Source organism: Suricata suricatta, chromosome 12 (genome assembly GCF_006229205.1).
Source record: "Suricata suricatta isolate VVHF042 chromosome 12, meerkat_22Aug2017_6uvM2_HiC, whole genome shotgun sequence".
NCBI lineage: Eukaryota > Metazoa > Chordata > Mammalia > Carnivora > Herpestidae > Suricata > Suricata suricatta.
In genome coordinates, this window is record NC_043711.1 from 84,311,800 (window position 1) to 84,338,036 (window position 26,237).

The 26,237-nt window shown below is 47.0% G+C and overlaps 1 protein-coding gene across 8 annotated transcripts; it reads left to right on the top strand.

Annotated features, from left to right (window-relative positions):
• AAR2 (AAR2 splicing factor) lies at window positions 1–19,700 on the top strand. Of its 8 annotated transcripts, XM_029918124.1 has the most exons (7): window positions 5–50; window positions 297–358; window positions 1,021–1,198; window positions 2,684–3,492; window positions 6,836–7,065; window positions 16,901–16,992; window positions 17,213–17,303. In XM_029918124.1, exons 3-7 carry the CDS (start codon window positions 1,158–1,160, stop codon window positions 17,217–17,219), a joined length of 1,179 nt encoding a protein of 392 aa, XP_029773984.1. In that variant the 5' UTR covers window positions 5–50; window positions 297–358; window positions 1,021–1,157; the 3' UTR covers window positions 17,220–17,303. The 8 variants fall into 8 exon arrangements, with proteins under 8 accessions (XP_029773982.1, XP_029773985.1, XP_029773984.1 ...); XM_029918125.1 differs by lacking the exon at window positions 16,901–16,992 and having other exon boundaries at window positions 2–50; window positions 17,213–19,700; XM_029918121.1 differs by having other exon boundaries at window positions 16,901–17,306.
• The last annotated feature ends 6,537 nt before the right edge of the window (window positions 19,701–26,237 follow it).

Below are 26,237 nucleotides of genomic sequence, written 5' to 3' on the forward strand. Positions count from 1 at the left end.
GTTTCCGGTGCGTTTCCCCGGTGCCTGAGAGTGGGGAGAGTCCGAAGTTGGTGAGTGTGGCGTCCTGGCCGGTTTGAACTCCTCTGCCTTCGTTGTCTGTGCGGCCCGGGCACCCTATTCCGGGCTCGGGATCGCGGAGTGCCCCGAAGTGGGGCCACTCGCCGGGACACACGCGTCCTGGTGTCTGGGCCGGTGGTGGGACCCTGGTGGTTCTGCCGGCCTTTATCTCTGAGAGACACCGCCAGTACTTCCTGGGGCACCCGGGGGTAACTTTGCTTTTTTTTCCCTAACTTTAGAACTTGGGGGCTGGAGACTGTGGCTGCCTCCGACATGGTTATGACCGACTCTGTAATTTTGGGTAAGGTATTTGCCCAAACCGACCCTTTGTTTCTCATCTACAAAATGGACATCATGTGTTTATTCAGTAAATGCTTATCAAGCATCTAACATGTGCTAGAGGGACAAAAAGACTCAAGTCTCAAGGGGGTGACACCCCTCTATTAAACATAGGCAAACTTGCAGCCTGATAAATGAAATGGAAAGGCACAAGGTGCCTTGAGAGTGTACCACTGGGTACCTAATCTAGCCCCGGGTCAAGGAAGCTGGACTGAGGAAACGACAATTGTGCTGAGATCCGAAAAACGATTTGAGGAAGAGGGGAGGAAGAGTTTTCTATCCAGAGAGACTTCCTGGTTGAGGGTCTAAAAGAGGCCAGTGTGGCTGGAACAGAGCTTGCGGGTGCGAGGGGTGCTGTGGTGTGAAACAGTCTGGAGGAGTCGCCAGGGGCCAGGCGGCACAGACCTTGTAGGTTTTGTAGGTCACTGTAAGACTTCTGGTTTTCCAGGAGAGAAACCACTCAGATGGCATTAAGTGTGCTTAGATTGGCACTTCGAAAAGTTCGTTCTGGCTGTTGGATGGAGATCGGATTGGAGGGGCAGGCACTCTTTGGGTGAGGGACAGGTAACTTGGAGGAAGGACATGGCAGAGAGAAGCAGACGGATGTGACTTTCTGCATTCCAGGGCATTTTCTCCATGCCAGGCCATGTGCCAGCTGCTCAAGATACAGTGAAGAGAATTACAGGCTGGTGGAAATAGAATAAAGGAATGTCATTATCAAGGAGGAGCACACAGAGACCCCAAGGGAAAATCGCTGGTTGATGAACACTTATTCTGAATGCAGTAGGTCTTCATTTAGCAGGTATTTATTAAGTATCTTCTGAATTCAGGGCTGGGAATAAGATTTTGATGCTGCAAGTTATTTAGCAGTGGCATTCAGACTCTCTTCACTGTGACCTACAGTAACAAATACATTTTACCTCACAAACACAAAACTTCAGAATAAGTTATCTTTATTACTCATGATGCACTCTGATTTTTTTAAAATTCTGTTTTCATTTAAAAGAAATAATGCTCATTGAGACTCTACATTACTTTCTTGACCCATTAATGAGTTGTGATTTGCAGTTTGAGAAAAAAAAAATGTCGATTCAGAGTGAGAATCCTTTGTAGTGGTTTTGGGTCAAGAGAATAAAATATGCCCTTTACAGTTTTTGGGAACAGGTTGGTGTTCCTTTCCTCCCTATTTAGTTTTGTTTAACATAAAAAAGAGTAAGAAAAATTAAACAGGCCGCTGGTTCTTCTGTTTGTGAACTTTGGGGGTCTTGTTTGTGTATCTGGCTGGGTCGGAGGCGCCTAGAGAACAATGCCTGCCCTACTCTGTGGGTGTTTCACAGACCATTGTTTCAGGCAAAGACCCTAACATAGTGCAGGCGCTCAGTGATTACTGCTGAGTTGAATAGGTAAGTATCTTTGGGACTCGAAGGTTAGATAATTGTTTGGATTAAATTAGTTCCTGTTGGAACCATTCCTAAAAATACCACCCAGGCAGTATCTGCCTGCTTACATGTTTTATCAGTGTGTCCCCGTGGATAGTTCAGAGGTGGGTAAAATAAGTGTTCTAGGCTCTTTCTCTTCTAAACACTGATCCTAGGCCAGCCATGCCACATGAATCCATTCTGGGCAAGTGGTCCAGAGTCGCCACTGACTGTGCACCCTTTGGGAAGTTGTTTTACTCCCTGGACATTAGGGTTTTTAGGTGTGAAAGGAGCAGAGGAGGTTTGTGGTTGTAAAGCTCTCCACTTCCCAAATCATCTGTGAATTTTAGATTCTGAGCACCCAGTTTCCACCTTTTGTCCAGATGTAAAGTATCCACCTTCCTCATGGCTTATGGGAATCTGGGCCTATCCTTCTCAACGCCTCGAGACTCTTTAGCAGGCAGGTTTAGGCAGAGGTGTAGTGTGAGACAGTGTAGGCAGTTATAGTTTGGAATAGACCACCCAGGCTTTCCCCACCTTCAGCCTCTGTTGTGAGAGAGAGATGTGAGACCAGACCCCAAGTGGACAATGGGAAGAATAGTGGCCTGGAGGACAAGGTACCCAAGTTCTAATTTGTGTGACCTTGAGCATGTCACTTCTCCTGGATGTCTTTCTAGCTGTGAAGTGAGTGTTCTCGCTCATTAAAACACAAAATCCTCTTTCTCTGTGGGTCTTATTTTCCTCGTTGGTAAAACTGATTAAGGGTTGTGGTGAGGATTAAGGGAGATAATTATGTCAAGAGTCTGATTCAATCTGGTGCATGGAGAATCCTCAGCAAATGATGAACTCTGATTTCTTTCTTTTTTCAGTTGTTCTGGAAGACAAGAAGGTTTGTTTTTTTGGTCACACACCACTGGTCCCATGGCTGCCGTGCAGATGGATCCTGAGCTTGCCAAGCGCCTCTTCTTTGAAGGGGCCACCGTGGTCATCCTGAATATGCCCAAGGGGACAGAGTTTGGCATTGACTACAACTCCTGGGAGGTGGGGCCCAAGTTCCGGGGCGTGAAGATGATCCCACCAGGCATCCACTTCTTCCATTATAGCTCTGTGGACAAGGCCAATCCCAGGGAGGTGGGGCCTCGGATGGGCTTCTTCCTTAGCCTGCAGCAGCGGGGGCTGATGGTCCTGCGCTGGAATGCAATTCGAGAAGAGGTAGACCTGTCCCCAGCCCCAGAGGCTGAGGTGGAGGCCATGAGGGCCAACCTCCAGGAGCTGGACCAGTTCCTGGGACCTTACCCGTATGCCACACTCAAGAAGTGGATCTCACTCACCAACTTCATCAGTGAGGCCACAATGGAGAAGCTGCAGCCTGAGAGCCGGCAGATCTGTGCCTTCTCAGAGGTGCTTCCCGTGCTGTCCATGAAGCACACTAAGGACCGGGTGGAGCAGAATCTACCTCGCTGTGGCACCGAGTGCAAAAGCTACCAGGAGGGCCTGGCCCGGCTGCCAGAGATGAAGCCCAGAGCTGGGACGGAGATCCGCTTCTCAGAGCTGCCCACCCAGACGTACCCGGCAGGTGCCACGCCAGCAGAGATAACCAGGCACAGCATGGACCTGAGTTACGCCTTGGAGACTGTGCTCAGCAAGCACTTCCCCAGCAGCCCCCAGGATGTGCTCGGTGAGGAGGAATGAGACTCTCTGGGAGTGGGCCAAGGGACAGGTGTATAGTAGGGGTGTTAGTGTAGGGGCTACATCTTGGATTATCTAGTCCAGTGGTTCCTAAACTTGGCTAAGGAAGCAGTCTGGCCCAGTTCCCCTGGAGACTGATTCAAGGGATGTGGAGTGTGGCCCCAGCAATACCTGTCTGTCTGTCCATATAAAAAGCAAGCACCATAGCTGAACCTGATGCAGCCAATCCTGTGTTTGGAAACCACTGATGTGACCCAGCCCCTCATTTTATAGATCAAGGTTCATAGAGAGAAAGGATTTCGCCAATTATATGGTTGAAATGAGACCAGAGCACAGACAGAGTTCCCATCTGTGTCCTCAGTTTGCTCCTGATTCTTTCAGGGTATTGGTCCCTCTACGGGCTTGGACCAGGATGGCGATTTTTTAAAATACCTCTGTTGTTTTTATTGTTGTCTTTTTCCCTTATTGCAAAAATAATATATGGTCATCAGAGAAGCAAAACAAATAAAAGTTCACTCTCAGTTCCCACCATCTAGAAATAACCTTTTTTAACATTTTGGTGTATTAACTTTTCGTCTTTTACGTATGTATGTATCTGTGTGCAGTATCTCATTTCCATCTCAGAATACTTCTATGAATTTCCTTTTAGTCTTTTTTTCCTTTTACTCAATTATATGTGCTTGTATAAATGATATTTTACAAAAACAAGATTACAGTATATTATTTTGTTATTTTAAAATCTACTTTAGGGCGCCTGGGTTAAAATCTACTTTAGGGTGCAGTCGGTTAAGTGTCTGGCTTTGGCTCAGGTCATGATCTCATGGTTCGTGGGTTCGAGCTCCGCATTGGGCTCTATGCTGATGACAGCTAGCTCAGAGCCAGGAGCCTGCTTCGGATTCTGTGTCTCCCTCTCTCTCTGAATCTCCCCTGCTCGTGCTGTCGCTCAAAAAAAACAACAACAACAACAACCCATAAAATTGACTTTAATATAAACATTTTCCTATGTCATTGAAACAGTCCCTTCTCTAATGTGGCTGCTTATGTGCCATGGTTCTTGAACTGGCCCCCTGTCGATGGACCTTTAAGATGTCCCTGTTTTCTCTGCTGTGAGTGTCATCTAGTGAACATCCTTGTGTGTACTTAGACATACATTTAGGGCTGAAATTATTAAAAAAAATTTTTTTAATGTTTATTTTTGAGAAAGAGAGAGAGAGGGGAGAGGCAGACACAGAATCAGAAGCAGGCTCCGAGCTCCGAGCTGTCAGCACAGAGCCCAACGTGGGGCTTGAACTCACGAACCATGAGATCATAACCTGTGCTGAAGTCCAGTGCCCCACTGACTGAGCCACCAAGGCGCCCCCAGAGCTGAAATTGTTGATCACAGGGAGCAGGTTGCCCGGTGGGGTGAGGCTGTTGCGCAGCACCTCTGAAATGGCGATTTAGCAAAGGCCTCTTCCAATTGGATGGTTGGAGAATGATGTCTTGTTTGAATTTATATTTCTTTGCTTGCTAGTGACAGCAAACATTTGTCACAGCTATTTATGTTTTTTCTTTTACAAATTGTCCAGGTATTTGCATATTTTTCTGTTGGAAGACCAATGAGAAATTTGAATATAGGGCACTTTGTGTCATTGGCTTGTGGATAAAAGGGCACATTTTAATGGGTGCGTATTAATGCATTACACAGTATTATCATTTGATGAGTAACACTTGAAATTCTGGCTTAGAAATGAACAGAAATCGTTTTCTACCTCTTAAACATTTTAGTTCTCCAAAGTAATCTTGTGAACGGTCTGTTGCAGGGATAACTTTATATCTTTGTGACAGCTCTTTGAAATTATTTCTGATCTCATAACTTAATTTTAGACTAGGCCAGAAATGCATGAAATTAAGTAAGTGCCCTAAATTCAGAAAATAAGCTCCTATTTCCACAACTAACCAGGTAAAGCCAACTGTAGAAGTAAACCATTAACCTCAATCATACAAAGAAAATTTGACTGTGTCTTAAAAATATCAGTCAGACATATACTATCTGGACCTGGCAGCTAGTCACACTTAGTTCCACAAGCCTAGCAATAGGGAACTAGTTTTTCAGGTCTCTGGAGGGGACAGAGATCAAACAGCATGCATTTAAAGACGTACTTGGTGTTGAGTGCATCTGTTCTTTTTATGGCCTGCATGTAGGTATAACACCACAAAAGCCCTCATTAAATTTGATGCCAGAGAGAATGTCTCTCATCAGCAGCAGTATGTCTTGGCAACGAGAGACCTAGTTGTGTGCCCAAGGACAGTGGCTTCTGGATCATGAGGGCTCTTTGTTTGAGACAAGCATCTGGTGGAAACGTGGGAATAATAATCACTGATATTTCTTGAGTGCTCCTTTGTGCCAGACATTATTCTTCTAAATGCTTTACATATACTATATTGATTCATTTCATCTTTACCACAGCCCTCAATTAAGGAAATTGAGGTATAAACAGATTGAGAAACTTGCCCAAGGTCACACAGCTGTGAAAGGTAGAGCTGAGATTTGAACTCAGGTAGTTTGGTTCCAGAGCTGTTCACAGAGATCAAATTACAGAGCCCTTTGGGTAAGCAAATACAAGTGATTTGGGCTGACAGGCTAAGCCTGGAACAAGTACTCACGAATTTTCTTCTTCTGGGGGGCTCTGGAATTGTTGTTACCCAGTAGGAAATCTGTTTTATCTTTCTATTGTTCCCACTGGCAAGCATGAGATGTGTGACCTTGGGCAAGTCCCTTGACTTCATCTGCAAAATGAGACAAATACCACCTTCCCTGAACACCTTGTGGAGTTGGGCTGAGGATTACATGATGTAGTACAGCATTTCCCCGGCCTTGGGACAGGCCATCTGCGTCAGAATCACCCGGGGAGCTTTTTAGAGCTGCAGATAGTGATGCTCCATCTTCTGTCCTCAACCAGGATCTCCGTGGGTGCGGCTTGGGCAGCTTCATCTTTAATAAGCCCTCCTAGTAATTCTGTTGGGCAGCCAAGTTTGGGATCTGCCTGACATAATATGCACGGACACATTTGGTAAACACCTCAAGTGCCAGGCAAATACTAGGTGTCCCTCTTCTTTTGTAGTCTGAATTTACAAAACCACAGTTTGTTTTTTCGTGGCTTGAGTTTATAGCAGTTCAGCAAACTTTTACTTAGCATCTGCTCAGTGCAAACCCTCACCTAGTCGGAGTGTTCTGCAGGAGTGCAGGGACACAAGGCCACCACCCACTGCTGAGGTCCAGTAGACTTGGCAGCCTTGTACCATCAGCCGGCACCGCACTGTCTAAGGACCGTTCTCTCTCGGCCTTTCAGGTGAACTCCAGTTTGCATTTGTCTGCTTTCTCCTGGGGAACGTGTACGAGGCATTCGAGCACTGGAAGCGGCTCCTGAACCTCCTGTGCCGCTCCGAGGAAGCCATGGCGAGGCACCACACCCTCTACATCAACCTCATCTCCATCCTGTACCACCAGCTCGGCGAGATCCCCGCCGACTTCTTTGTGGACATTGTCTCCCAGAACAACTTCCTCACCAGCACCTTACAGGTGAGCTGTCTTTTGCTGACACCCATGGGGCTCAGAATCAAGGCTAGGGTGGGTGAAAGCGCCCTGGGATGGTTACTCTTTGTTTCAGTTTCCTGCTTCTCTCTGAGTTCCTTGATGCCAGAGACCCTCTCTCTGTACCACCATCTCCCTGCCTTGCTCCTAGAGTGCCACACAGTGGGGTACTTGGCATTTGAATCACTTCTACTTTTGTGAGTTATTCAGCTCAAAACTGTAGCCATAAGTTGGTACAACCCAGTAGGACAGAGTTTTGAAGCTTGTTATTTCCAGGGAAACATCTGCAGCTCCTTAGATCTCATTTAAGCATTAAAGTAACTTTGATTTCCTGTTCAAACAAAACGTGCCAGTTTCTGCAGACATTCTCTGACAGAAAAAGTGAAATTTGCTTTTAACTTGGCAATTAAATTTTCATTATGAGTGGTAATTAGGGAAGAAGCTTCAAACAACTTACAATCTTCATCCTGTGCTATTTCCTCCCTTTGCAAATAGATTAGCTTCCTTTATGTTCTTGGGACAGCTTCTGTCACTCACACTTTGTAACTTTCTCAAATGTAGAAGAGGCAGAAGCTGCAAACTGTTAATGTCCATACTTTTGTTTCCTGAGCTGCTTTTTTCTCCCTGTGTGTGATACCCCTGTGAGGCCCACTCCTTACAAGGTGGCTACTCATTAGCCTCCCACACCCACCCGGGGTGAGAGGAATTCAGGGGACGCCTGTTGAGTATCAGGCATCATGTCTATCATGCTTCTTGGGTTCCCTCATTTAATCCAGCTGGCGCCCTTCAAGGGCAAGGAGGATTATTTCCTGTTTACAAATGAGAACATTGAGACTCAGAAAGGTTAAGTCATTTATGTAAGGTCACACAGCTGGTAAGTGGCAGAGTCAGGATTTGAACCCAGGCCTGAGTCTTGTGCTTCTGCCCCTGTGTACTGCATATAACGTAGATCCCTCCAGGAAGGATTCTTAATTGTCATTAGTGGGGACACCACTAGGGGCTTACTTCTCAGAGGTAAGGGACACTTTTCTAGAAACAACACACTGTTGGAAGAATCCCTGTGAGCAGGCAGCTGACAAAACTCTGGCAGTTGCAGGACTTGTGCAGACCACGGGACACGTTGGTCAGGTGATGGTTTGAGCCTGGCGTATTCCACTTCAGAAGAGTTCCAAAATTGCTCTTTTACTGGCTTTTGATATAACAGAGGAATTAAATCCCTTTATATTTCTTCCCAAGGGGAAGTTACTGGGTTGTGTGAGCCAGTAACCAGTGAGGGGTGAGAAGGGGCATCCGCTTGTGGCAGTGGCCCATGAGAATGACGTGCCACCCTTGTGATGTGTGTTAATGCTGTCACACAAACATAGGAGGGCCACACTGAGTCATTGGCTGTCCTGACCATTGTCAGCACAGCCAACAGCTGAGCTTTAACTGCTGAAGCTGTGTTGCCAGCAATGATTTAGGAAGCAGAGAGGACCCAGCTGGATTGCTAGATGCCCAGGTGGAGTATGCAAAGCTGATTGTTGGAAGAATTCTGTCTTTGGACTTTTTTACCAAGAACACTGGTTTTCAGTTTTTGGAAAAATCCAGGATATGTACCTTTAAGAAAATATATCAACTCCTATTTTTGAGCATCCTGCCTCTATATACAATACTTTCCTGACAGTGTTGAGGGTTACATATGTCATTTAGTCAGGGTTCCTGCCCTCAAGAGAGTTATTCATTGATTTAGCAGGTATTTGCTGAGCATGTGCTGTATTCGAGGCCCTGTTGTAGGGCGGGGAATAGAGCTTTGAACAAGACAGAGTCCCTGACGTGCATCTTCTATTTGGTGGGAAAGTAAACAAATGAATTGACCCAAGTCCCTCCAGACAGCATTGTTTAGAAGGCAGTCATGCCCTAGGGCCATTTACCTGAAGCGGGCCCTGAGATGCACGGGTCTGGCTCCCGTGCCCACCCGGTCAGTCCACCTGGGTCTCATGCTGCCTCCTGAGTTGCTGCTCTGACATGAGGCAGACGTGACACATGCAGACGTGATCCTTGTTCTCTGCAGCTCCTCGTTGTCTAGAAAGTTCAAAGCCCAAGCATAGGTCACAAGGCCCATTCTGATCTGGCTCCTGAGCTGTTCTCCAGCTTCTCCTCCCTCTCTGTTTTCCCCGTGTCAACTCTAGCCACGTTCCCTGCATGTTCCCACACGTGCCATGTGGTTTCAGGCCCCCTTTTCTTAATGGTACAAAACATCCCTGTGCCATACTTTTAAGTTTACAGTACAGTATTGGTAGCTATAAACACAGCAGATCTCTAGAGCTTTCTCATTTGGCACGACTGAAACTTTATGCCCATGTTTCATGCCTTCTTAACTGAACATGATTTTCGTTCTACCTGATGTGGACTTGTTCATCCTACAAGATGCCCTCAAGGCATTTCTCTGTGACGCCATCCTCCATCCCCGCCTTCCCATACTATTAGCCTACTTTGGACGTGTCGCTATTATATTGCACAGGCTGTGCGTGCTGAAATGTGTCCATCGTCTGCCTGACTTCCCCACTAAGCCGTGAACTTTTACCCAAAGCCTGTTTGTTGTTCATCTGGTCGTTTGCAACACCTAGTCGAGGCCTAGCATTTCTCTCACTTTGTGTAACTGGGTGTTTTTAGATGGAGAGAATGGATCAATCCTGTGGTAGTGTAAATAGATGTGTCTAATATGATGGGTGTAAACAGTGCAGTCTGATCAAAGGGCATTAGAAGCACCCAAAAGGAATTGGTTGATTAAGACTGGGGTTGCAGTTTGAGGAGACAGAGGATCAGGAGTGGCTGTTTGTCAAAGGAGGCATTTAACCAGGTTCTGGAAGGATGAGTGAGATTTCAACAGGCACAGTGTAGAAAAGGATATTATAAAACCCTTTTTTTTTAATGGAGAGTTAACGTTGGTACCATCTTGGCACCGAGAACCCAGTCCCCCCACACAGACGCACTCGCTCAGGGTATGTCTGAGTGAATCAGCCCATAAAGCTTCCTCAGCCAGCCGCCTGCTCTGCCCCCAGGTAGTCAAGCAAGTGGAACTGGCTTTCTTACTTAGGAACTTAATGCTACTACCCATGGAGAGGGCCTGGTGTTTGTATGTGTAAGCACTTAAAGGCTGCCACATTAGCTGGTGTAAAATTAGCCACGTAATGGCCTCTGTCATTAGAGGCCCTTTTGAATAGATGGCCACTGATTTTTTGTAAATCCCATGGATTAACTTGAATAAAAATTGTTTGTTTTATAAAAATAGATACAGCTTTTTTCTTTTCTTAAAAGCAACTTGATTCACCTTAATTTGTTTAAAACCAATGAAAGGATAATCTGAATTTAATAATAGGTTAGAAAATGAGTTATGTACAAAATAAGGATTCTCGTTGCTGATTGCATGGCATTTGGACATATAGTCACGTAACCTGTTTTTGAAAATATTTTTAGTCACAGTAGGCCTCCTATGCTTTCCGGTGTCATTTCTTGCCAGTATTCTAAATGCCAGTCACCATCTTTAACTCTATGGAAAACACCGGCTCTGACAATGAGGTCTATAGTATTTTTATCACAATGCTAGCCGTGATCAATTTTACCTACCTGCTCGTACACCTCCTTCCATTAGCTGTCCCTTTTTCACTCATATTGTGTGCATTATCTCATTTAGCCCTCTGTCAGAGTCCAGCTCCAGCAGGTCCGGGGCTCCCTAAAGGATGGATGGTGTCAGCAAGAAAGAGTGAGAGAGCCTCGAGTTTCTTTCTGCTCACCAGGCAGGCATCTCTGCACTCACTGGAGTGTCAGCTTTATTTATGGAAAAAATGTATGGGGCCAGCACAGAATTGGCATTTGCCTTAGACAATGATTTCTGATGGCAAATTCTTTGGTATGTAAAAATTTCCCAGAACATAGATTAGTAGAAGACTCATGCATAATCTTTATCAATAGTGATGGAGTATAGGTGATTTAGATGCTTATCACATGGGGAAGGAAGGTATCTTCAGCATTCAAATACAAGGCAATGTTTTTAGGATAGCAAAAGCAAAAGTTAATTGTGAGTAGGGGTCAATAGCCTGTTTTCTTGAGGGGAAGAAAAACAGGTTTCTCAGGAAATGTAATATTTGCTCCCATAAACAGGAAAGAAGAAATTCCTATAATAAGTTCCTTCACAAGGTACAATAGCATATTTTTAGGATAAGGGGGCAAGTCACTCCTGACACCATTCAACAAGGTGCCTTGGGGGTCAGTGCTCAAGCAAAAATAATTGAGTGGGGGGTAGACATCGGTCACCATCTGAAGGCAGAAGGCCTTGCAAACCCGCCTTACCTCACAAGGAGTTTTTCTCAACTTAGTGAGTTCAGAAAATGGCTTCCACCAGGCCTCACAACAATGCTCAGAGTTAAGTGTATAATCTCACTTTACAGTGAGGATACAGGATCAGAGAGGTCACATCATTTTGCCCAAGATCACCAGACCTAGTGGATGGCAAGGCTGTGTTTATTCTGAAGCCAGTGGCGGGCTCCCATTTGTTAGTCCCAGATGAAACCTTCCAAATTCTTTAAACTGACCTCAGAAGACATGGTTCCTGCTGTTTTTTTACTCTCCCAGTAATCATTGTGAGATGGTAGTTTTGCTTTTAACACTACTTTCTTCTTCTGCAAGAGGAAATAGAATGTTCTACCTCTGGCTAGTTTCTTTCTAAGTTGAAAAATCATTTGGGAATTGAAAAAATTAGGAAATTTCTTTTTTTTTGGTCTGTCCAAAAAATAGGATAAGATAGTGACTCAGCTACCTACCTTGATATTTTGAATTTCTCAAGGTGACCTGCCTGAACTCAATTTATTTAACTTGGGATTAAAAGAAGGCTTTCACATTTCTGATTCAAGTTATTTACAATTTTAGAATATATAGGCTTGATGAAAATATGAATACCTTTTTCTGTATTTAAAGAAAAAAACTCAAGGGATGTGCTTTTATTTTATTTTTGTTGGGGTATGCTTTTAGTTTTAGATAAATGCAGTTTGTGAAGTGTTATTATCCTCTTTCAAAATTATTTTTTAAATATCTAGGATTAATCTTCGGATATTAAAAGATGATTCATTTCTAAGTGATGTTAAGAAGTGTTTATTTGATTTCACTTGAATAAGTAAAACAAGTAGATCATTACTAAATTTTCTGAAGAAACCATAAAATTAATCTAAAAACAAGACAAAGTAAATTCTTGTTGAAAAATAGGTACTGTCTGTACATCTCCTTTTCTGAATCATGGTTGGGTTTTGTTTGTACTTGGGTTTTTAAAATACTAAGTTTGTTAATTGTACGGGCAAAAATAGATCCCTGGATGCCAGGGGCTTGGGTAAGGGGAGGGTTTGACCACCGAAGAGCAGCACGAGGGAGTTTCTTGGAGGGACAAGACTGTTCAGTGTTCTGAGAACGGTGGTATGTGGGCCTCAGACCCGTAACACTGACCACCCAAGGGGAAAGCTAATACCTGTCTTGATTATATTGTACAGTGGTTACACAGGTGTACACATTTGTCAAAATGAATCGAACACTCAAAATGGGTGAACTTAGTTGTATGTAAATTACACCTCAGTAAAGTTGCTTTTTAAAAAAAAGTCAACCTGGGCTATGCCCTGGGTCCTGGGAGCCTGCAGAGGGGACAGTTTTAGAAGCACCTGGTCTCCAAGCCCCCTGGCTCCCCACAGGGCAGTGCTGAAAATATGACTAATATATTAAGTCTGTGTCGAGACAAAAAGAAGGTCTCAGTAGGGAAAAAGGATTGAGGTTTCCTACTTGTACTGGATTTCGCTAAACATTTATTAGCTTGCTCAGTGTTCACCATTCTCATCTGTACAGTGGGAATAATAATTTCTGGCCTCCTGTCTCCCAGGTTTGTAGGGCCCAGGCTTAAAGATTAAATTGACAAGTTCTTTGAAAAGGATAAAGCACTTTTTAAATTGGAAGCCTTATTTTTCAGACAGAAGGCTTCTGTTATACCTGCCTCTGGTTGATTTTACTCCCAGGCATCGTTTGAGAGATGGTTAGGTTGGGAAAGAGGAGTGATGAGTATGAGCCCAGCTTGTTCGGACCTGGCCCTCTTGGCCGTTGCCAAATACAGGACAGCCCCTACATCTCATTCCTATCTGTTAGTGAACATCCTGTGGGCCCTAACTCTGCCAGGTCCTGGGCGATAAGCTATGTGGAACACGTGGAGAATGAGGACTCATTCTCTACCCGTAAGGAGCACAGATCACTGTGACACAAGCGCAGTGTGAGAAATGCTATGAGGGAGGCTCAGGCCCAGTGCGAGGGGAACAGAGGCTGGAGCATTTCCTTTCAGCTTGGGCTTTTATAAGAGGCATGACACAAGGAGGTGGCTTGTGAGCTGGTGACATTCAGGGGCCACCTCTTCCCCAGGATGAGTCCTTTATTTTGTTCAGCACCATCACATAATTATTGAGCAAATTAGCTGGTGCCAAGGACTATGCAAAAGTGAACCAAAAATGGATTTTGATAGAATCTGTGGTTTTCATATTTTTGCTCATTAAACACCTTTATGTCAGACTCTGTGCCAGGAGTGTGGTATGCAGTAGCAGAGAGTCACTGCTTTGGAGTGGCTCCTTTTCTCTTGGGAGAACTCAACAGCAAATGGACTGTTACCTAGCTGAAACTGAGGCTATGTTCAGGGTAACCCTGGGCCCTGGAGGAGCATAAAGGAGCACCTGTTCCATCCTTGGTCTGGGAAGACATCTTAAAGGTGATGACTGAGCTGAACCTGAGTCACTAGTAGAAATTAGTAGGTGAAGAAGGTGAAAGCGGAGGTGGAAGGGTGTTCTAAGCAGAGGAAAAAGCCTGTGTGTGTAGAGGTACAGAAGAGGCAGTAGAGCATGTTTGGCAGCTGCTCAGGGTGTCTGGAAAGGCAAGGCTGTGTAGAGAGGGGTGCAGTTTACTGTGTAAGAGGGGAACAGGAAGAGGCTTTAGCAAATTCAGCCAGCAGCCTCCCCAGGACCTTGGGGCAGACCCAAGGGTATGGAGGGCCTCCAGAGCTAAAGCTGTTTGAAATGAGGCTTCTCTGCTTCCCTTACCAGGCCCCTCCCCAGAGTTCAGCCAGGCTCCCCATTCAGCACTCCAGGGCAAGCTCCCTTAGCTGCCCATAGACAGGCGGCCAGTCTGCCTGCTGCCCTGCCACCACCAAGCTCACACAACCCCTCTAATTAGTTATTGATCTGCTGTTTTGTTGTGCCTGTGTTTCCCGCTCCTGTATTTAGTCAATTCCCAAGTTAATGAAACCAAATTCTGTAACCCCTACGCATGCTTCTGCACACACTCCCCCGCCTCAATCACTTCTGTCCTTGCTACCAGCCACTCCAACAAAATGGATCCAAACAAAGACCGCTAAAATGAGCTTCACTCCTGCTAATAGTGGAGAAGCAGGTGTCCCTGGAATCAGCTGTAGAGTACACCTGCTAATTTTATCAGATCAAGGCCCCTGGAGTCCAGATTCCTTTCGTGATGGTCTGTGGGCTGGCCACAGCACTAGACTGATGTGGAACAAAGAGCCTCTCCCACCTTCATGCTCCTGTGTCTGTAGGGTAGGCTGGAAAGACTACCCTTCCCTTCTGGGTCGTTTTATCCAGTCATTTAACTCCTCTTTGCCTCCATTTCCATAAAATAGGCATCCTGGTGTGTCTTTCCAGGGCATTGTGAGGATCTGTTGGGATACTTTGAAACTTCTTTGAAAATAGTAAAATAATATGAGAAAGAATAATGAGTTTGCTGTTACTCTTAGGGGGGGATCCAGGAAAATCCAGAATGGAGAGTCAGATGTAGAGAAAATGACTGTTCTGCCCCCTACCCACAGCTATATCAGATGAAACTGAATTAAAAAGAACAACAAAATAATGGATTAATATCCAGAATATATAAAGAACTACTGTAACTCAACAACAACAAAAAACTGGACTAAAACTGGACAAAGGACTTAAGTAGACATTTCTCCAGAGAAGACATACAAATGGCCAGCACATCTACATGAAAAGGTGCTCAACATCACTACTCATGAGGGAAATACAGATCAAAACTGTAGTGAGATACCACTGCATACCCATTACGGTGGCTATTATTAAAAAAAATTAATAGGGGCACCTGGGTGGCTCAGTCGGTTGAGCATCCGACTTTGGCTCATGTCAGGACCTCATGGCTTGTGAGTTCCAGCCCGGCATTGGGCTCTGTGCTGACAGCTCAGAGCCTGGAGCCTGCTTCGGATTCTGTGTCTCCCTCTCTGTCTCTGCCCCTTTCCCACTTGTTCTCTCTCAGAAATAAATAAAAGCACTAAAAAAAATTTTTTTAATAGTAAATAACAAAAAAATAACAGATCTTAGCAATGATGTGAAGAAACTCATTGCTAATGGGAATGTGAACTGGTGCAGCCTCTGTAGAAAACATACAGAGGCTGGTTCCTCAAAACATTAAGTAGCACCACCTTGTGGCACCAGGGTGGCTCAGTCAGTTGAGCGTCGGACTTCGGCCCAGGTCATGATCTCGGCACTTGCAAGTTCGAGCCCCACATCGGATTTTGTGCTGACAACTAGAGACTGGAGCCTGCTTCAGATCCTGTGTCTCCCTCTCTCTCTGCTTCTCCCCTGCTTGTGCGCGTGCTCTCTCTCTCTCTCTCTTGCTCTCTCTCTCAAAAACAAATAAACATTAAAAATTGAAAAAAAATTTTTAAGTGGAATTATCTTATGATTCAGAAATTCCATTTCTAGGTTTATACCCCCAAAAATTAAAAGCAGGGACTCCTGTCATGTCATAGCAGCATTTTTTATAATAGTCAAAAAGTAGAAACAACCCAGATGGCCATTGACAGGTGAATGGAAAACAAAATATATGTGCATACAATAGAATATCCGTCAGCCTTATAAAGGGAGAAAATTCGGACCTGTGCTACAGCACAAACGAACTCTGAGGACATTTCATGCTAAGTGAAAAAAACCAGGCAAAAGGACAAAAGGACAAGTACTGTATGATTCCACGTGTATGCAGTACCTAGAGTAGACAAGTTCATAGAGACAAAAGGCAAAGGGTGGCTTCCAGGGGCTGGGGAGAGGGGCAACGGGGAGTTAGTGTGTAACGGGTACAGAGTATCAGTTGAGGGGGATGAACAAATTCTAAAGATGGATGGTGGTGATGGTTACATCACAATGTGAATGCACTTAATGCCACTAAATCGTACACTTCAAAGTAGTTAAAATGGTAACTATTATGTGTATTTAACAGTTTTTAAAATGATAATGTAAAAAAATGGTTAAAATGGTAGGTTTTCTGTTATGTGCATGTTACAACAGTTTTAAAAGAAGAACCTCAAAGACAATGCTCAAGGGGAGTAGAAACCTCAATCTGGAAGCCTGTGGCCTACGTGGATTAGAGCAGCAGTTCAAGCTCATTGGCTTAGGGCCTGTGACTTTATGGAAGGCAGTATAAGCCCTCCAAGCGTTTCTTGTACCAGCTGGTATAGGTAATGCCCAGGCGCCCAGGAGAGCACCCCAGGGGACCGGGACTGGGTGATGGCCCCACTGGCCTCACTGCCAATGGGGCATCTCTGCCCAAGATAGTAATTTTCCATTCTAGTCCTGCCGCAGCTTCTCAGCTGGGTTTGGGCCTTCTTTCTTGGTTTGGGGGGAGCACAGCAGGTGTCCTGGCCTTGTGCCAGCAGCAGCTGATCCACCGCCCCAGAGAGCTGAACACCATGAGGAAATTTCCACAGCTTTCTCGCCCCCCATTGTATTCTCAGGAGTGACTTATCCTCTGTTCTCTGTAGGTTTTCTTTTCCTCCGCCTGCAGCGTTGCCGTGGATGCCACCCTGAGGCAGAAAGCTGCAAAGTTCCAAGCTCACCTGACCAAGAAGTTTCGGTGGGACTTTGAGGCAGAGCCAGAGGACTGTGCCCCAGTGGTGGTGGAGCTCCCTGAGGGTGTGGAGTCTGGCTAACTGGGAATACCGTCAGCCAGGGGGGGCCCCTTCCCACACGGCTGCATCCTGGTCTCTCCATTTAACCCTTCCTACTGGGACCTGTGGGGCTGGTGGCCACACCAGGTTCTGCAAAGTTACAGCCAGAATTCCTTCTTCCACCAGGAAATAAGTTTCTTCAGTGCCAAAGAGGCTATGTGCATCCTGAGGGCACATTCATGGGCTCCCGTCAGCCTGGCCATGGGACCAACCTGACTGAATTCTAAATGGACTCTTCCAGAAGCTCTCAGAAGAGACCTGCCTCAGCGGCACCCTACTTCCTTCTAAGTGAGAAGAAAGCCAAAAACCTAAGAGAACTGATTGCTCATTCCATAGAACGGTTCAAAAACAAGACACCCTGGACTGCACAGGGTCTGCGATGTCCGCTGGTGATTTTAAAAGTTAACTAGAAGGTCCTAGGGAAATGACCTAGAATCTGCCTGTCCCTTGTTGAATGGGAACACATCACAGAACACACAGGTGTGTGACCACTCAGGAGCTCCAGATTGGGGAGGGGGTACCCAGAAGACAGTTGAGTCTGATCAGTGGTCAAGCTCTTACTTTCTCCATCAAAGTCCCTGACCTCAGGGGCCTTGCTGATGCCACATCCCTCTCATCCGTTCCACTCTGAGGCCTCAGTCCCAGAAGTGGGACTTGGCAACCCTTCCATGCAGCCGAATTCCCCAGCAGAGCCACCATGACTATTTCTGGAGATTCAACAACCAAGAGGAAGGTTCTTGCTCCGGATAGGCTTCTTTGGCTCTGTTGAAGTTCTGTGTCCATATTCAGAGCTCTGGAGATGACCTGACCCACCTAAATCTTCCCAGTCCTGCTGTGGAGCTGTCCGCCACAGGAGTAATGATGCTCCCCTTCCCTTGGAGTCCTGAGGGTGTACCCGCCATACACGGGTCCTGCCACCCTGACCTCAAACTATTGTACTACGATGATCAGAATCCCCGCCCCATTCTTTTCCAAGGCTGCAGCTCACACCAGGTTTCTGAATGAGAATTCATGCTGGTTAAGACTTTTGGTTCCATTTGTTTCCTTGGAGATATTTTTCCAAGAGCATAACGTACATTAAAGTCTTTGGGTTGAGACTAAATCCCTTGAGCGAGTCTCTTGCAGTTAATTTGCCCAGCTCTCAGCTGCCAGGCCACTGTCCATAGACAGACATCTCCCTCCTGAGCACCAGGAGACTCTGCCTGACACCTTCAGTCTCTGGAGGAGGCAAGCCGCCCGCGTTGCCTGCTGTTAGCAGTGGGGCTTCCGAGATAGGCGTACCTGAAAGGATTGAGGCCCTGTCGCTTTATGATAACCAGAAGTTCCGCCTTGTGTGACTTTATATTCTCTTCCACCCAAAGCCCACTCATCAGAACTACCAGGGGAGCTTGTTAAAAGTACACATTCCAAAGGAACGGATTACTAGTCCGTGCTACAACATGGATGAACCTTGAAAACATTGTGCTGAGTGAACGGAGCCAGACAAAGGCCACATGTTACGTGACTGCATTCATGTGAATCATCCAGGATAGACCCACAGAGGGAGAAGTTAGGGGTTGCCAGGGACCGGGCGAGTGCGGAAGGGGTTGACTGCTGACAGCTCTGGGGTATCTTAGGTGACAGAAAGGTTCTGGAATTAGAGAGTGGTGATTAGGAGTATACAGAAAAAACACTGTAAGTGTACACCTAAAAATGGGTGAATTTTATGCCATCTAAATTATATCTCAATAATAATTTTCTAAAGTGCATATTTCCAAGTCCACCCCACAGGTACTCAGAGGCTGTGAATCTGGATATGGCCTGGGTCCTGCAGCACACCCAGTTTTGAGGAACTACCCGGAAGTAACAGCATTGCAATTTAGTACTTAGAGTTTCATTGGGACAGAATTGTCAGAGCAGCACCTGGAAGTTGGGTCATGGGACTATGTTCTTCAAGCTGTTGTCTTCTATCTACACAGACCCACCCCCCCCCCCCACAACCACACAAACAGGGATTAAGAAAAAGTAACCACTATTTACTAAGTGCTCTGTCCTGTTAGTTCACTTAATCCTCACAAAAATATGTGGTAAGTGCTACTATTATCCCCATTTTACCGATAAGAAAATGGGCTCAAAGAACTCCAGTCATTCTGCCAACGTCCCACAGCTAGTACGGATTGAGGACAAGAGTCAGGCCCGAGCCCCTTGGTGGCCAGAGCCCACGCTCAGTTCACTGCTGTGATGTACTCCGTCCCTGCCTTTGCGTGTCCAGGACAGCCTTCCCTCCCTGCTTCCCACATCTAGGCCTGGCCCTGTGGCCAGCCAGCTGTGTGAATCAGACAAGACACTTGCATTCCTTGGGCCTCAGTCTACTTACATATAAAATAAGAGAGTTTGCTTGGATCTGGGGTTTCTGATGTAGATTCTCCAGGCTCCCTCAGGAATTTAAAAGTGGACTTTGTGTTATTGTGAATGTTTCCAGAAGGGAAACTACATTTGCACAGGATAAGGTGCTGGGTTGACAAAAACCAATAGGGCTCTCCTTTGGGGCTGGAGTGACATCGACTCTGTCTTTTGCCTGTCCCAGCCGGCAGTTCTCTGTGTGTCTTTGATGAATAAAAAGTGTGAAAACAAATTAATTATTACTTGCAGTATTTCTGGAAGACAGAAGCCTTGCAAACAGAGAGCCAGTGGCCTTGCTGATCTGTAAGCTCCTTCCACTTCTAACACATCTAAAAGTGAAGCTATTGGCAGGGCCTGGCCTGATTTCCAAATCCCCTCAAATGCAGGCCTCCTGAGGCCTGGCTCTTATTTGCAAGGCTGCTTTATCCTATTAACAGAATCAGCCGAGGTAGCAAGTCTCCAACCACTCCCGCTGTCCCCACGACAACCCTCGCTGATCTGAGCCCATCCATCTAATTTGTCACTGCTTGAGTGGTGGAGGAGTTCCCCACCGCTGACTGCCTCTCACCATCGATAATTACTTTCCCGACGTCATCCCCTTGTAAATATTATTTAATTTTCCCAGGGCACTGTGACATGTCAGGTTCTCTAACTAGTCAGACTCTGGCTTGGACGAAATGCCATCCCCTGCTGAAACAGGGGCTGGAAATGCAGGGCGAATGCCTGGGCAAAGCTGTCACTGAGTCACAGCCCCATCACATCCGCCACATCCAAAGCAGACCGGAACGGGATGCTCACCTGAGCTACCTGCTGATACTGGGGGCGGTGTGGTCCTGTGGTTCCACAGGTCCACAGAGGGGGCGGTGATGAGAGCCAGAAATAGTGTCAGTTGTTCCCTGCTGGGGGGAGGGGTGTGTCCCCAACCTGCCAAGCCTTCTGTCCTGTGTCCTCAGTCTGGTACTCACTGGGATAAACTCACTAGGTTTCTCTGGAGAGCAGGGACCTCGGGGGTTGTCGGTTAAAACACTTGGTAGGAGTAGGGGGCTTCTCAGTCCAATGTCAGATGGCCTATGGGAAAGAAACCACAGGTCTTTCCTCCTTGGTTCTGTCTGTCGAGACCCCTCCCTCGATTTCTCCATTTTTCCTGTGTCACCTCTAGACATTTTTACCTGGCTCAGCTCTGGACTCTACACCTCTAAAAAGATGCTGACAGATGGGTTACAATTTGGGAGAGAGGGAGCTCTCACATGAGAAGCAGTCAGAGAAAAATGTGAGGCCTCACCCAAGAGCAGAGAGGCTGGGGGAGCTGTCTTGACGGAGGAGGTCCCTGCGCCCTTCAGAGTGCAGATTTGGACCCATGGGAGAAGTGACAGGGAGGCGGCATGGGCTCTGTTCCTTCTTCATCTGAGCAGTACTTTCCGAGTGCCTGCCCCGGTGAGCTTACGCTCATTTGGAGGGGAGGGGCAGACAACAGGCCTCAGAAGTAGGTTACAGAGATTGTTAGTTATAAGAAATGCTCTGGAAAAAACTAGAGCAGGATAAGGGTCATTGAGAGTGCTGGGAGGGTAAGAGATGTTTGCAATTTAAATGGGGTGACATTTGAGCACAGATTTGAAGGTGAGCAAGGAGCATGTGGGCATCTGTGGGAAGAGTGTTTGATGCAGAATGAACAGGGAATGCAAAGGCCCTGGGGCAGGAGCATTCCTGGTGTGTTACAGGAACACCGGGGGTCAGTATGGTGAGAGCACAGGGAATAGTCAGAATGGAAATCTGCGCAGCCACGAGGGATCAAATTGTCCAGGGCTTACAGGCTGTTGTGAACCCTGCTTTCCACTCAGTGAAATAGGGACCCATTAGAGGGTTTTTAGCAGAAGAGTGACGTGGTCTGACTTTTGTTTTAACAGGATCACAAGCTGCTGCATTGGCAGACTGCAGAGGGGGAGGGGTGGGAGCAGGGACACCAGTAAGGAGGCTAGAAGGGTAACCCAGGTGACAGAAGGCACGGACTCCGGCCAGATTGCTATCAGGTGTGCATATTGGGCTACATTCCTGCCTCAGATGAAGGATGCACTGGAGGCCTTTTGAGGGCTTTTCTAGCCTGATAAGCCTTTCCTTGTTTGAAGTCTCAGAATCTAGGCACAATACTGACTCCGGGGCGGAGGGAGGGGTCCCTATCCCCACACAAGTGCCCTCTCTCCTGTCCCATCAGCGGTGTCAGCCCTTCCTGTTCCCATATGGTCCCGTGGTACATCTGGGCAGGTGGGGCATGAGGAAGGATGGGGGGAGGCCACGGGGTGGGAGCAAGGGACTAGAGATGGCTCTGTTGAGAAGCAGTGAGTCAGGGGGGCGTGATAGTCTGTGGCTCCACCTCCCCCCCCCATGGGTGTTTTTGCTGCTGGTGGGCAGTGAGGAGGGTCCACTTGCTGTTAGGGTGCTCTCGCGGCTAACAGAGAGCCAGGGGTGCAGCCGCTGTTGGTATTAATTTGTCCTGCTCAAGAATCACTCCTGCACTCACTCCCACCACAGCACTTCCATGGACTTCATGATGATTAAATGACATAGTATGTGGTGGGGCCCTCCTCCCAGCTGCTGGGCACTGAGTTGGGTCCTTACCTTATTTGGGCAGAGCACCAGCTCTTCAAGGAAGGCCTTATTCCCCACCGTACAGAGGAGGAAACCAAGGCATTGAGAGGTGAGGCTCAGGCCAGCAAGTCCCAGAGCCAGAATTCCAGCCCCCCAGTTTAAGCGCAGCACTGCCGGCCACCTCCAAGCACCCCTCAGGAAGGACAGTTATGTCATCTGTGATTGCTCCCCGTGGATCCAAGATTGCCAGCCTGACAACTTACTGGCCCCTCAGTTCATGATAGATGTGTCATGTTTTCATGCAGAACTTCAGTGTCCATATCTGGCCCATTGACACACTGGACCCTTCGGGCTCCAGGGAGGTGGCACCTGGGTGTGGGAGGAGGGGGAGCAACATCTGGTCCAGGAGGCTACTTCTGCCCCTTACGGACCACTGGGGCCACTGAGGGGGCTGCTTAGTCTGGGGTGCATCTGAGTGGAGGCCCCTCTCTCTCCTACCAGAGTTGCTACTGAGTCTGCAAAAGACATGTGCTTTAGAGAAACATGCTGCCAGATGTGGGGCCTCTGAGAGGCTGATTTCATGCCCAGACATCTGCGCAGGTACTTGCCTCTGCTTTCCGTCTGTGGATCAGTAAACTGTGTGCTTTGGAGCCTAGCAGCCTGAAGGTAGAGAGTGGGATGTGAGAGGCTGGGGGGTCTTTGTGGTACATTTCAAATGAAGAAGCCTACACCATTATTCATTTCCCTTATGGAGTTGTTTGTCCTCTGCTCCTTTTCTGTCGGATCTCCTTTTTTAAAAAATATGCATTTATCTTATTACATCTTAATGTTAGAAATATTTCCCCCAGTTTGCTTTTTAATTTTATGTTTTGAACTGTATGCTTTACTTTTTAAAAATATGTCAAATATGTCAAGCTTGTTCTTTTCGATTTGATTTTTCTCACTGCCTTAATGCTTAAAAGTCTATTTGTCCATCAGGATGAAATATATACGAGCCTATATTTTGTTCTAATTTTCCCCAGTGTTACGCTTTTTTATTTTGCCTTTTGCAACAGTCAAAACCATGTTCCCTCAGCCCCACTTAATCCATACCCACTCCTACCTTTCATGACTCGCATCTACTCTGATTTTTCCTGTCCAGATTTGAAGTCCTAACGCCCTGACTCACGCCTCCACCCTTGTCCTTTCCTCAGCCACCGAGGGCTTCTCACTTGCCTTCCTGACCCCCTCATGGCATTTGCTGCCAGAGCCGCCTGCGTAGCTGGCCCTTGCTATCACAGTCTGGCAATGCAGGCTATTTTCTCATGGCTTCTCAGGGCTACAATCACCTGTTAATGATTCTGTGGCGCCTTGCTACGAGCACGGGGTGAAGTGCTAATGCCCCCTCTCTGGGAAGGCTCTGTCCCTGCACTAAAGGCCCCTAAAGTGGCTAGTAGCCTGCACAGCTCATTTCTGTTCACCTCTCTTCTAATGTCAAGCCTCCTTGGCTTTCAGGAAAACTTTACGTACTCCATGTCATCCTTGGGAGGAGTGTCAATCACAGAAATTCAGTCATCCTTCCATCTGCAGGAATATACACAACTTTAGGCCACTTGGCATCTTCCCTGGGATGCTTCTCATAGGTGCAGAAGGGTGACTCCTGTTTTTGGAGTTCTGGTGGTAGAAGACTTTGAGTTGGACCTAATAGGGCTTATTATACACCTCAAAAGAAAAAAGAAGCCCTTGCTCCAGAAATGAGGATGAGGCCAACACAGAAGGAAGCTAAGCCGAGAGATGAGAAAGAGCTAATAACAACGGCCAAGCTCCTGGATCAAGCCCCACCAGCAGCAGAGTCCTCAGGCTCCCTCCTTCATGAGCGAATGCAATATCTTTTTATTGATAAACTTTATCCCATTGTGGTAAGAACATTGAACATAAGATCTACCCTCTTAAAATTTTAAGTGCACAAAACAGTATTGTTGACTGCAGGTGCAATGTTCTACAGCAGATGTCTAGGACTTATTCATCTTGCTTAACTAAACCTTATGTCCATTGACTTGTAACTCCTCATTTTTCCATCCCTCCAGCCCCTGGCAGCCACCATTCCACTCTCTGATTCTATGAATTTGACTGTTTTAGATATCTCACAATAGCCAAGATGTGGAAATAATCTAAATGTCCATCAACAGATAAATGGATGAGGAAAATGTGATATAAACATGCAACGAAATATTATTTGTCTTTAATAAAGAAGGAAATTCTACAACATGTGACAACATGGATAAATCCTGGGGACATTCTGCTGCGTGAAATAAGCCATCACAGAAAGACGGGTACAGTATCTTTTTCTTTAAGCCCTTTTGACAAGCTTCTACTCTTGCAACCAAAGAATCCTGACTAATTCAGTCCTGCATCATGAGGCTTTGGCCTTCATTGCCTGCCCATTTGCAAGACTCCCAAGATGTCACAGTTCAAAGACCACCGGCTCATGCTGCCATTGGTGAAACCAGGATCCCAGGAGGGAAAAAAGAACTCATCTAAGGTCACTTGGTGAGTTGTTTCCTGCCCAGGGGGAGAAAGAGTTTGGACTCACTGGCCAGCAGCACAGAGAGTGCTGGGGGCCTCAGTGGTGGCACTGAAGCCCTGAGTGGCTGCTGGCCCACTGACTGGGGATGTACCCCCTAGACACATGCCACCACCCCACCAGCATGTGTGCAGGTAAGGGGGGGGCGCTCCAGGATGGGCCAGAGCGGGGCTGGGAAGGGCATCAAGCACCGCTGTTGCTGCTGCTCCTGACTCCCCCCAACCCCCACCTTGACTTGTCCGGAGAGGGTGGTGATGGTCAAGACCATGGCTGCCATTTACCGAGGGTTCACTGTGTGCCCAGCAGCAGTGAAACCCCAGCGGTAGCTTTATATACATTCACTCTTTGCAGCCTGGCAGTATCCATATGAAGGAAGTACTATAAGGACCCCCCATTTAACCAGCAAGGAAACTGGCCTCCTGAGAAATTAGGGAGCTCTTTGATAGTCAAATGCGATTGAACCCTGTGCTTGGGCAAAGCCAGGCCAGCCTGACTCCAGAGTCGAAGCCCCTAGCCCTTGCATCATGGGACACAAACCCGGATGCCAACAGGGGTCAGGCAGGCTGTGTGGCCGAGTAGACAAAGAGCACGCCTCCCCTCCCCAGCTCCAGCCTCTCTGGGCCAATTCAAGGCAGACTTGTCAAAGCTTCTAGTTTTTCAAGAGAAGCTGGAAGTCTGGATTTTTAAGTGCAATTTCTCTATTTTTAAATGTTGGCAGCAAATCCAGATTTAAAAAAAATACTGCGCAAGCCAACCAAAATCCAATTCTCAAGCCCATGGATTGCAACTTTTCTGCTTTACTATCCTCTCGTGTAGCTGCAGGACCGTGTTCTCATCCACGGAGGGCTCTGTCCATCACTGGCAGGAGAACTGACCCAGCTGGATTAGAGGTGCAGTGTTGTTAGATCCTGACTCTGCCCTGCCCCGCCTCCGTTCTGGGGAGACACCAGAAGCAGGGGCAGGGCATGAGGGGATGCCAAGAGAGCAGAGCCTTGCTGCTCAGTTTTACAGGTGAGGACATTGAGAGCAAGTGAGGCAATGTAAATGGTCAATATCCTACAGAAACTCAGTGAAGTTGCTGCTCGGGGCTTGGGGCTGTAGATCTGGCGTCTTTCTGAGGCCCAGGTGTGGTGTTCTCATCACTACCTGGCTGGTGGCCACTTGGCTAGGAAGAGGAACCACCTGGATTCTGGAGCATGCCAGAATCCCAGCCTCGCCCACGATCACGATTTCTGAGACTTAGTTTCCTCATCTGTAAAATGGGGGTAGTAACCACATCTCAGGAAAAGCATGAAGAGCAGGTGAAGCACAGAGTGTGAAGGTGCCCTAGGTTACAGCGTAGGTCGGCAGCGCCTTCTTTTCCTTCCCCATCTATCCAGGATGAGCACAGGCCCCGGAAGGCAGCAGGGCGGGGCCTCATTCATGCACTCCACTCACAGTAGTCCTTCACGCCTGCACTCGGACTCTGTCCTTGTATTCTGTCCACACTGGCTTGATCGATGAGAGGGGGAGGGAGCAGAGGGAGCTGGTCAGGCAACAGGGCTGTGTAGCTGTGAAGCCGGGTCCAAGATCTCAAGCCATCTGGGCTTGGTGGCCTGTGGGGACAGCACTGGCCACAGCACA

Excerpts from the sequence above, each read along its gene's own strand:
- AAR2 (XM_029918122.1), top strand. The coding sequence starts at position 1,158 with ATGAACACTTATTCTGAATGCAGTAGGTCTTCATTTAGCAG. Across the intron at positions 1,199-2,683 it reads AGTAGGTCTTCATTTAGCAG|TTGTTCTGGAAGACAAGAAG; the intron begins GTATTTATTAAG and ends TTCTTTTTTCAG. Across the intron at positions 7,066-16,900 it reads TCCTCACCAGCACCTTACAG|GTTTTCTTTTCCTCCGCCTG; the intron begins GTGAGCTGTCTT and ends TGTTCTCTGTAG.